Genomic DNA, 12910 nt, shown 5'->3' on the forward strand with positions numbered 1-12910 from the left:
CCACGGAAGGAGTGGTGTAAGCTTGTTTGTAGGTTTGTTAGCAGTGTCCAAAGAAGTGCCAGATATATACAGAATGGTGTCGTCTGCATAGAGGTGGATCAGAGAATTACCAGCAGTAAGAGCGACATCATTGATATATACAGAGAAAAGAGTCGGCCCGAGAATTGAACCCTGTGGCACCCCCATAGAGACTGCCAGAGGTCTGGACAACAGGCCCTCCGATTTGACACACTGAACTCTATCTGAGAAATCATTCTCTCTACTCTTATTCTGAGATTTCACATTCTTAAAATAAAGTGGTGACCCTAACTGACTTAAGACAGGGACAATTGTGAAAAACTGAGTTTAAACGTATTTGGCTAAGGTGTATGTAAACTTCCAACTTCAACTGTATCTATGCCTTCAATTCCCCAAAATATAACTTTCATTGGACACCTAATTTGATATGCTCCATGTTGGTGCTCATGGGTCCTTTTCGATGGAAATGCCCACCAGTTTACTGATTTCTCCACACATTGCTCAGAAGTTAATCTTCTAACTCAGCAACTTAAGTAAATGCTGGCGATTCTTTGTTGTTGCTTTGAAGCAGTTGACACACACACACACACTTCCAGATGTTAAGGGCTTGAAATCCACACAGAAACAGACCGACCCCCTGTGACTGAACAAAGGAAGGCAGCTCATGTGGCGCTACACATCATTGGTGTGTAAGGGTGAAACACAATCCCTTAATCTCCCTTATCAAATAAACAAACAGGGGCTGTGTTGACTCTCATACACACTTCCATGGGTTTTGTGTGTGCAGCCGTGTTTAACTATACTTGTGGGGACCAGAAGTCCCCACAAGAATAGTAAACCAACAAAAATTTGTCACCAACTGGTGACACTTTGTTCGTCCCCACAAATGCTCTTTCTAGGGGGTTAAGGATAACATTTGAATTAAGTTTAGGGTTAAAGTTAGGTTTTGGTTAAAGTACGGGTTAGGTTTATAGGTTAGGGAAAATAGGATTTTGAATGGGACTGAATTGTGTGTCCCCACAAGGTTAGTTATACAAGACTGTGTCTGATCTGACTAGTCACTTTGAGACCGCAAACCTCTGCACTCACTGTAAATCAAACAAAAATATAAACAACATGTAAAGTGTTGGTCCCATGTTTCATGAGCTGAAATGAAACATCCTAGAAATTTTCCTTATGCACAAATTTGCTTAAATCCCTGTTCGTGAGCATTTCTCCTTTACATTTGATAATCCATCCACCTGACAGGTGTGGCATATCAAGAAGCTGATTAAATGGCATGGTCATTACACAGGTGCACCTTGTGCTGGGGACAATAAAATACCACTTTAAAATGGGCAGTTTTGTCACACAATGCCACAGATGTTTCAAGTTTTCAGGGAGTGTGCAATTGGCATGCTGACTGCAGGAATGCCCATCAGAGATGTTGTCAGAGAATTTAATGTTTATTTCGTTTTAGAGAATTTGGCAGTACGTCCAACCCGCCTCACAACCACAGACCATATGTAACCACGCCAGCCCAGGACCTCCACATCCGGCTACTTCACCTGCGGGATCGTTTGAATGGGGGAGGGGTGCTGAGGAGTGTTTCTGTCTTTAATATAGCCCTTTTGTGGGGAAAAAATCTCATTCTGATTGGTTGGGCCCTGGCTCCCCAATGGGTGGGCCTGGCTCCCAAGTGGGTAGGCCTGGCTCCCAAGTGGGTAGGCCTATGCCATTCCAGGCCCACCCATGGCTGCACCCCTGCCCAGTCATGTGAAATCCATAGATTAGAGCCCAATTTATTTATTTATATTGACTGATTTCCTTATATGAACTGTAATTCATTAAACTCGTTGAAATTGCATGTTGCATTTATAATTTTTGTTCAGTGTCGTTCAAGAGTGAAACAAATACACAAAGTGACATCTCATAAAAACACATTTATCAGCTACCCCACTCTGTCTCGCTAACGAATACTGCAAATACGAGATATTGGAAAGAAAATCATCCATATGGTCTGATATAATATTTCCTGATGGACAAACACTCCACCTTGGTCTTAAAGGTCATGAACAATCAAAAGCATGTTTTCCATGAAATGTGATGATATTTTGATGAAACCAGGTCAGAGTATGATGACCAAAGTATGAAAAATTACTACTGCCTCTACATTGACAAAGTTTGATCATAAAGTTATTGGTCCCCTCCCCCGTGGCAAACAACTGGATTCAGCAAGCAGGATTATTATGAGGATAAAGTGACATCACCCTAAGTCTCATTTTAATACACTAATGGTAAGAGGCATTCTGCGCTCTTTTAAAGGTTCTTACTACTAAATAGTGTCTGTTCCAGGTGCGTAGGAGTCCAAATAAGAATACTGGAAGAGATGGGGGACCCATACACTGTCAAAAAAAAATTATAAATCCAAAACTGAGGCGTAAATGCAAAATAAAGATGTTTATTACCTTATCAAACACTTCCTCACATGCAGCTCTTCTAATGTCATATACAGTATATTGCCTGTTCTTGGTGTTCGATACCGCTATCTAGTGGTATCTCTAGCTCCCTACTCTTACAATCCTGTGTTATTTATTCTGAGGAAATGTTCACATAGTATATGTAAAAGCAATAATTGATGATATCTCTGTCCGCTTTAGTATATAATCTATGTCATGCATTCTATTCTACTAGGCACTAACTCATAGATGTTATGTGTATTCTTGCTTGATCATGTGACATGCAATTATCCTTGAAATAGAAGCCAAATATGTGTGCCGACATTCACACTGATGATGACCTAAAGCCGAAACGTGTGTTTTGTTTTTACCTTTCATTTATGATTTTTTTGGGCACCATGATGTTTTATTAATAAACACCTTTTGTGTTTAAGCCTACATTTTGTATTTATTTTTGACAGTGTGCATTCGCCATCTCTTCCAATACACCAATGGTTACATGATATTCTCTTACCTAATTTAAATAAGTACCGTCTTGTAACCAACATCGGAGAATGCGTGATTGCGGAGGGGTATGGTTTATATAGCTAGATAGCAATTGTAATGATGCCAGAATTTGACTGTAACAGTTTACACTATTCATCTATGGCAAAGATACTTATATGTCTCCTCTGTGTCTGGTGTCAGCTAGTTAATGGCTGGCTAGGTCAACGGCCAGCATGGAACAAATGGGGGAAGGGTCGTTCAAAACTCTGAAGCAATTGGCATGTCAACACATCCGTCAGTGCTGCTGGGAACCGCATCAGAAGAGACAAGAAATTAGCTTGAGATGATTTTACTGCAAAACTGCTCACTGCATTGAAGTTTCTTCACATAGGCATTTCAAACAAATGTCAGTCAAGGCGAGCTCATGAATATAAGCTCCATGCCCACTCAGCCTGTCTTTTCAAACTTCCTGGTAGTTAGCCATGAGATAAGTTAATTTTAACCAAAAAAATAGCATTAATATGGGTGATATTTTAGGCACAAATGGAAACTTTACATGGGAATCAGAATGACTGTTTAGGACCTTTAGAGTCTCTTTGAACTGCTAGTCTGCTGAGTGGTTTAGAAGTTCTGCTTTAAGTGTTTTAAATGGAAGGACGTCTGTACCATGTATAGACTGGCTCGGCCACTGAAACACCTACATTAAGTGTCTTATACTGTACTACACTTACTGTCAGTGATCATTGAACTTACTTTGAGCACATTTCTCTGCAAGCATACAATGGGGCAAAAAAGTATTGAGTCAGCCACCAATTGTGCATGTTCTCCCACTTAAAAAGATGAGGCCTGTAATTTTCATCATAGGTACACTTCAACTATGACAGACAAAATGAGGGAAACAAATCCAGAAAATCACATTGTAGGATTTTTTATGAATTCATTTGCAAATTATGGTGGAAATTAAGTATTTGGTCAATAACAAAAGTTTCTCAATACTTTGTTATATACCCTTTGTTGGCAATGACAGAGGTCAAACGTTTTCTGTAAGTCTTCGAGGTTTTCACACACTGTTGCTGGTATTTTGGCCCATTCCTCCATGCAGATCTCCTCTAGAGCAGTGATGTTTTGGGGCTGTTGCTGGGCAACACAGACTTTCAACTCCCTCCAAAGATTTTCTATGGGGTTGAGATCTGGAGACTGGCTAGGCCACTCCAGGACCTTGAAATGCTTCTTACGAAGCCAATCCTCCGTTGCCCGGGTGGTGTGTTTGGGATCATTGTCATGCTGAAAGACCCAGCCACGTTTCATCTTCAATGCCTTTGCTGATGGAAGGAGGTTTTCACTCAAAATCTCACGATACATGGCCCCATTCATTCTTTCCTTTACACGGATCAGTCGTCCTGGTCCCTTTGCAGAAAAACAGCCCCAAAGCATGTTTCCACCCCCATGCTTCATAGTAGGTATGGTGTTCTTTGGATGCAACTCAGCATTCTTTGTCCTCCAAACACGACGAGTTGAGTTTTTAACCAAAAAGTTACATTTTGGTTTCATCTGACCATATGACATTCTCCCAATCTTCTTCTGGATCATCCAAATGCTCTCTATCAAACTTCAGACGGGCCTGGACATGTACTGGCTTAAGCAGGGGGACACGCCTGGCACTGCAGGATTTGAGTCCCTGGCGGCGTAGTGTGTTACTGATGGTAGGCTTTGTTACTTTGGTCCCAGCTCTCTGCAGGTCATTCACTAGGTCCCCCCGTGTGGTTCTGGGATTTTTGCTCACCGTTCTTGTGATCATTTTAACCCCACGGGGTGAGATCTTGCGTGGAGCCCCAGATCGAGGGAGATTATCAGTGGTCTTGTATGTCTTCCATTTCCTAATAATTGCTCCCACAGTTGATTTCTTCAAACCAAGCTGCTTACCTATTGCAGATTCAGTCTTCCCAGCCTGGTGCAGGTCTACAATTTTGTTTCTGGTGTCCTTTGACAGCTCTTAGCTCATAGTGGAGTTTGGAGTGTGACTGTTTGAGGTTGTGGACAGGTGTCTTTTATACTGATAACAAGTTCAAACAGGTGCCATTAATACAGGTAACGAGTGGAGGACAAAGGAGCCTCTTAAAGAAGAAGTTACAGGTCTGTGAGAGCCAGAAATCTTGCTTGTTTTGTAGGTGACCAAATACTTATTTTCCACCATAATTTGCAAATAAATTAATAAAAAATCCTACAATGTCATTTTCTGGATTTTTTTTCTCATTTTGTCTGTCATAGTCATAGTTGAAGGCCTCTCTCATCTTTTTAAGTGTGAGAACTTGCACAATTGGTGGCTGACTAAATACATTTTTGCCTCACTGTATATGAATGTGTCACTGCAAAAAGAACCCTGAAAAAAATCCTACTTAAATTCTTAAGGAAATCTATGGAAACTAGGATGTGACTCGACTACAATACCTCCAGCATGAAGCACTGATGTCATTATAGAAGGCACCCAGGAGGTCTCTTGGTTGCTGGCCTGGAACTCTGTTTGTAGGTCCGTGTAGAAGATGCCCATGCAGGAGGGGAAGGCCAGAGTCAAGGCGAGCACCAGGATGGTGGCCACCAGCACCACCCAGCCCCAACCCCCATCAGGTGCAGTGACGGTCCCATCCATAGCCAGTGGGTTTATGGGTTCAGATTTGCCATTCTCCACCTCCTCAGAGTCCATGATCTCGCCATTCTTCTGCTCCATGCTGGGTGCCTGCTCCGGGGCCTTGCTCTCCATCTGAAAGCTGTCACAGTCCCCTGCCATCTTGTTGCCATTCCTCCGGTTCATATTCTTCTCAGATGCTGAGGCAATGCCCTAGTAGTTTGCCAGGGTGGATGACACTCACTAGTATATTCCATCTCACCATGTCTCTCCTTCTCACCTATGAATGGGGAGAGGGGTATGAGATTATAATGATGACAGAACTATGAGTTTTTAATTTTAATTTTGTGGTTGCAATTACGATTTGCAAATGTGTAATTTCAATTTTGCAAGCTTGTATCATGATTTGTGAATAAATGTAACAACTATCGCAAACTTTTTACTTGAACACATTTCATAAATTTTGCAAGGATAATTTATTTCCAGAATTATTACAATTCCATTTATGACAATTAATATTCTGCGATGAATTAAAAATACACTTAAAGATTGAATCTGCGCACACTCTTGAGTTATGTCACCGTGACGCACAAAGAGAGTCCTACATTTGTAAGGAAGGAAAAGTGTTTTGAAAATTGAGGGCAGAATCTTTAAATCCTGACCAATCAGTTCCCTCTGTCAAAACCAATATTGTCTGGATTGTTCCATCGATCAAATCCCAAGCAACAACCAGATCTGACCTGGACGACATGATGTGATGGAGGAAGACGGGAGGCGAGTTCTATGAAGTTTGCTTTCACAGTTTGTATGAAGTGATGTTATGATCTTGTTCATCGCTATAACGTTAATTACACCCCCCACGTGCATTCATGCATTGGCTAGCCAACTACCCGTAGCTAGGTTTGTAGTTCCCGTACCTAGGGTAAATTAACACTGTGTGAATTCAGATGCATTGGGTAGCTAACGTTCGTGACTGGTTTTCAAAATCATCATCAAATTGAAGTCCCCCCCCCCCCAAGTTCATCCATGCATTGGTTAGCCAGATACCGTTAACTAAAGATAGCAAGCCAATTTACAGCACATTGGCATCCATAGAGCTGTAATCATTTCAGCAACACTTGTGGCATCTTGGTTTCATCTGTTGTGTCATCTTGGTTTTAGCGAGCTAGCTAACTACCTACTGCACATTACAGCCATGCAACCTGTATACAGCAACACTTAAGCAATAGAGTGAAACAGTCCATTAGAGGCAGTAGGCATTTCTAAGACATTATTCAAGAATACATGGGTAAATATTTGATGGACAAAAACATAAGTGAACTGTATGCTTAGCTAATTGTGTTTTTCTAATTGTCAGAACATTCTGAAAGACCAGCTCCTGGAGAGGTTGCAGTCCAGGTTGCAGCAAGCCATCATACAACCCTTGGATCTGGATTACCTGGAATTGCTGTTCAATAATGAGCATATCCTCATTGAATCCTTTGCCGATCAGGTTGATTTTCCTCCAATGATCACAGAGACATTGAGAGATTAATCAAATCTTGTCAAAGCTGAAATTGAGGCTCGCCCAACGACATCAATTCAGTTTGAGGCAGTTGTTGGGGTAACAGGCAGCCCACAACTTGTCATTCAAAGAGAAGTGAAGAATATGCTCAAAACTTCCGGTACCATGCATTGCAGAGTTATTGGGGGTCTCCAAGTGTACCATATTTAGAAGACATGAATTATGGTTTACCTGTGGGGGTTATACAGTACTATTTGTGATGAAGAGCTCAACAACACTGACAACCATCAAATCCCAGATGCCAAATGCTGGCTATCATATGGTCAAGGGACAGTTGGTGTCAATGGGCTTCCATGTTCAGTGGTGGAGATTGAGAGTGTCAATACATCATGTGGATGCAGCTGAGATCCTGTCTCACCTTGCCAGGCTTGGATGTGTGGTGCGACAAAGTTATTCAGTGCAAAGCCCCCTTTCCTTGGTACACACGGACACCAATCATAAACTAATCAGGTAACCTGATTTTTTTTTTTTCCTGGTACATGCTTTTTTGATAAGATATTGAGCATATTAAACTGTTTTATTGAATAATTATTTTGCGAGTTCTCCTTGTTTTATTTTATTGAAAGGTACAACGTCATCATGTTTGGGGGAGTTGATGGATTTTTAAGAAAAAGGTAGCCAAACTGTATTACTCGGATTATGAATTTTGTTGAGTCACGTCTATACTAGGGATGTGCGATATATCGGTGACGCATATCGGAATCGGCCAATATTAGCTAAAAATGCCAACGTCGGCCCGATGTTTAGTTTTACGCCGATGTGCAAAACCGATGTCAAAGCTGGCGTGCATACCTATATAACGTAGGTGGATGACGTAATGATGCCATGAAAAATAAAGCGCTACACAGAACAAAAGCAGAAAAATACTAAGCGCACACTTCCAACAACAAAACAAGTTAAAGTCAAGCAGTCATTTGAAAGAGAAAGAACATTTCAGCGAGACAACGCAAAAGGCGAAATCCATTAAACGCCAAGATAATGGAATTCATTGCCCTTGACACTCAACCGTTCTCGGTTATGGATGATGTTGGCTTTCACCGACTGGTCGAGCACCTTGAGCCCCGGTACACACTACCAAGTAGGTGCTATTTTTCAGATGTTGCCCTACCAGAGTCACACAGTATTGTTGAAAAGCACATCTATGAGCTACTTGCTATGGGCATCACTGACATTGGGACCAGCGAAGTCAGCCCCATGAGCATGCAGAGTCTGACAGCACAGTGGGTGGACGAGGATTTCATACTGAGGAAAGCCGCATTGCATGCTCAAGAATGTGCTGGTCCTCATACCGCTGCTGCCATTTCAATGGCATTTGAAAACATGTTTGAAACATGAACACATTCCTAGCGCCATTCGAACAACTGACTCGGGAAATAAGCTAATCAACGGCGTCTGCAGCAGACGTGATACCCTCTCATGGCATTGAAACGCGTGCTCACCAAAACTGCCAACATAGACCATGGGGTTAAAACTTACAAAAGTACTCGAGGCTGTGAACAAGCGATTCTGTGGCATTCTCTCTGAGCCTCTTTACTGTGTCGCCACCATGCTTAATGCTAGGTACAAGGACTACTACTTTGATGCAGATAAGAAACAGGATTAACGTGAAATGTTATACAGTGAGGGAAAAAAGTATTTGATCCCCTGCTGATTTTGTACATTTGCCCACTGACAAAGAAATTATCAGTCTCCTTGGAGAGCTCTTTGATCTTGGCCATGTTGGAGAGTTTGGAATCTGATTGATTGCTTCTGTGGACAGGTGTCTTTTGTACAGTTAACAAACTGAGATTAGGAGCACTCCCTTTAAGAGTGTGCTCCTAATCTCAGCTCATTACCTGTATAAGACACCTGGGAGCCAGAAATATTTCTGATTGAGAGGGGGTCAAATACTTATTTCCCTCATTAAAATGCAAATCAATTTATAACATTTTTGACATGCGCTATTCTGTCTCTCACTGTTCAAATAAACCTATCATTAAAATTATAGACTGATCATTTCTTTGTCAGTGGGCAAATGTACAAAATCAGCAGGGGATCAAATACTTTTTTCCCTCAACGGACACACTGACAGTGCGCACCGGGAAAGAAAGGCCACAGTCAGATATAGCTGAAACTTCACAGCTTGACATGTATGATGAAATCCTGGTTGAGACAGAACAAATGAACAACGAAACAGCAAGTAAGTGAAAGAAATAGGTTTTGATTATCTTTTACTGGTAATGGGGACATAGGTAAATGCAAACAAAATGTACTTTTTGGTCAGTGTGGTGTGTGTAACCTTTGTTTAACTAGGCAAGTCCGTTAAGAACAAATTCTTATTTACAATGATGGCCAAACCCGGACAACACTGGGCCAATTGTGCACCGCCCTATAGGACTCCCAATCACGGCCGGATGTGATACAGCCTGGATTCGAACCAGGGACTGTAGTGACGCCTCTTGCACTGAGATACATTGCCTTAAACCGCTAGTTCTGTGTGTGTGAACTATTTAACTGTACTAGAATGCTTAAACGGACGCAAAGTTTTTAAATATCGGTATCGTTTTTTTGGCAAGGATAATATCGGATATCGGTCAAATATGTAAATTGGTGCATCCCTAGTCTATACCCACTTATTTTTCAGAGGGCATTGCGTATACTCCTTTTTTAATACCAACATGTTACAAGCAGGCCACCATAGTGTTCTTGGGCACAGGGACTAAGGTAACCTGCCTAAAGGACTACCGCCCCGTAGCACTCACGTCTGTAGCCATGAAATGCTTTGAAAGGCTGGTCATGGCTCACGTCAACACCATCATCCCAGAAACCCTAGACCCACTCCAATTTGCATACCACCCCAACCGATGATGCAAGCTCTATTGCACTCCACATTGCCCTTTCCCACCTGGACAAAAGGAACACCTACGTAAGAATGCTATTCATTGACTACAGCTCAGCGTTCAACACCATAGTGCCCTCAAAGCTCATTACTAAGCGAAGGACCCTGGGACTAAACACCTCTCTCTGCAACTGGATCCCAGACATCCTGACGGGTAGGTAACAACACATCTACCACGTTTATCCTCAACACGGGGGCCCCTCAGGGGTGCATGGTCAGTCCCCTCCTGTACTCTCTGTTCACCCATAACTGCATGGCCAGGCACGACTCCAACACCATTAAGTTTGCCGACGACACAACAGCGGTAGGCCTGATCACCGACAACGATGAGACAACTTATAGGGAGGTTGTTATCCTGGCCGTGTGGTGCCAGGATAACAACCTCTCCCTCAACATGATCAAGACAAAGGAGAAGATTGTGGACTACAGGAAAAGTGGACCGAGCATGCCCCCATTCTCATCGATGGGGCTGTAGTGGAGCTGGTTGAGAGCTTCAAGTTCCTTGGTGTCCACGTCACCAACAAACAATCATGGTCCAAACACACAAAGCCTATTCCCTTTAATGCCTTTAGCTGCTAGACAATGGAGTAAAGTTGAAAGAAAACCAATAGAACAGGAGAACGCATGAGTAAATCATTGTGAAACAATTGCCTCCATGTTTCTATGATGGGATTTTGGCTATAGGCTACTTTCAAGCAAGCTAAGACATGCATGCCGCATAATGAAGTAAACGTACAAACAATTAAGGAACAAGAAAAAATATAGCGACGCTAATGAGCTAAGGGAGAGAACAGGAAAGGAGGGGTAGAGGACAATTGTTTATCTCCTCTGGTCTGGGGTGAGACTTCTAGCACTCTTAGAGTAACCGATAGAAACAGAGACTCCAGACTGGTAGTAGGCCAATTCACATGTCCATTCATGCATCTGATGTACAGTTACAGTCCAGGGCAACTTCTAGTCTAGTCAGACATGCTGTTTGTGAACAATGAAATATGATTTCAAATACTATAATTTGCAAGCCCTTACAAAACTCTTTGAAGAATGTATATTTGATGTGTTTAGAGTAGTAGCCTAAGCATAGTTAGTTATTTTTTTCATGATCATCAATGTCATGATTTTACATTTATCAACACCATGAGTGTTTTCTGTCTACCGGTATATACAGATTCTGTACTTGGATGCAGCTACCAACAACAGGGCATCAACGGCTTTAAACTTTTTCAGTCCACGGTGTGCAATCAAGGCATGTCTTTTTAATCAGACAAATGAAACATATATCATCATTAATACAGCTGTGACAGTAATAACAAAACCAAAAAAAATAGGTATCACATCAATGTAAAACTCTACCTACCACTTCTACATAAATATTTATTTATTTATTTAACTAGGCAAGTCAGTTAAGAACAAATTCTTATTTTCAATGACGGCCAAGGAACAGTGGGTTAACTGCCTGTTCAGGGGCAGAATGACAGATTTGTACCTTGTCAGCTCGGGGGTTTGAACTTGCAACCTCCAGGTTACCAGTCCAACGCTCTAACATGCATAGAATGTTTTTAATAGCCATCTTGCAACATCCTTTGTTGATTTAGCTGTCTTCCACCTGTGTTTGCACAATGAGGAAAAGTCCTTGGGTGCATTTGTTTCCAAGTGAAATGTTTACTTCATGTTCCCTTCCCTCGTTTTGTTACGATCACACCTGCTTCTGAAGTCAGAGATTTGATGTGCCACATAAAAGGTAAACCATGTGCTACAGATAACATTAATACATTGGATATGCTAACAATCCTGTACTTTGTCAGAGTTGAACATCTATGGCGTGATGTCTGGGTTGCAGTCACCTGTATCTACTATTTGCTTCACACACACACTTGAATAAAATGGACTGCTTGACATCTGAAAACAAACTGCACCTCTTCTGGTCTACACTTTGTTTCTCCCACACCTCCAAGCAGCCCTCAAAACCTTTTTTGCAGGCTGGAAAAATCATCATCTACGGACAGACACAAATCGCAGTCCAGAGCAGCTTTGGCTATGGGATAAAGTCAAAACCCAATTTGAGGAAGACAATCTTGAGGTGATTGATTTGCTTTTTGTAAATGATTGTCATTTTTTATGTCTGCCTTTTCAATATGATACTCCCTTTTGTGTCCAATGCACAGGAAACAGTCAAACCATAAGCAACACTTGTATGTGTTAAGCAATAGAGCGAGCTCGCCAACTTGTAGTTCTAAAAACCAGAAATGAGTTACCTGGTTTGTTTAGCCATTGTACAACATGAATGGGGAAAGATTAGGGTTTGTGGATAAATACCGAAAATAATGTCACAGGTTAATACAGGCTTAGGAGATCTAACACATTTTGTTCTATGAGATATCCGTCAGTTAACATGACCATTCTGAAACCTTGTGCTTTAAAAAAAAAAATCATTACATAAATGCTTTAAGAATTTGTTCTTAACCAACTTGCCCAGTTAAATAAAAATACTAATAATGTTTAACACCTGCAGCAATCATATTCATGAATGAAATCCTCCAACAGGCCCTTAATATCAGGAATCAGTCACAAGTACCCCTGGTGCACTGTTAAATGATTTATCCATTTAAACAAAAATAGTAATTCAAAGGAGCATAAAGTTCAGTAGGTCAGTGTCACAGAATGCCATAAACAAGTGATTAAGTAAACATTATGCCATTTTACAGACTTAAAATGATCAATCTGCAGTTGCTACATACATTGGGCTTGCAAATTAATGATTTTTGGTACCCATGGATTCTTGAAGACTAACTATAAACGCCTCATTAATTCAACTCTTACACCGTCAGAAATCAAAATAAACTTGTTTTATTCCAATTCTTGTAAACAAAGTAATGTAAACAAACACTACAAAGTAATGTAAACAA

General features: G+C 41.3%; 1 protein-coding gene across 2 annotated transcripts in view; it reads right to left on the reverse strand.

The window, feature by feature from the left end:
- Positions 1 to 12910, reverse strand: part of LOC112224133 (monocarboxylate transporter 6) — a 36543-nt gene that overhangs the window by 15940 nt on the left and 7693 nt on the right. For both annotated transcript variants that reach the window (XM_024387459.2, XM_024387458.2), the window contains exon 2: positions 5391 to 5845. In XM_024387459.2, coding sequence (XP_024243227.1) covers positions 5391 to 5751 — 361 coding nt within the window. In that variant the 5' untranslated portion in view covers positions 5752 to 5845. The remainder of the gene's footprint in view (positions 1 to 5390; positions 5846 to 12910) is intronic.

Source organism: Oncorhynchus tshawytscha, linkage group LG25 (genome assembly GCF_018296145.1).
Source record: "Oncorhynchus tshawytscha isolate Ot180627B linkage group LG25, Otsh_v2.0, whole genome shotgun sequence".
NCBI lineage: Eukaryota > Metazoa > Chordata > Actinopteri > Salmoniformes > Salmonidae > Oncorhynchus > Oncorhynchus tshawytscha.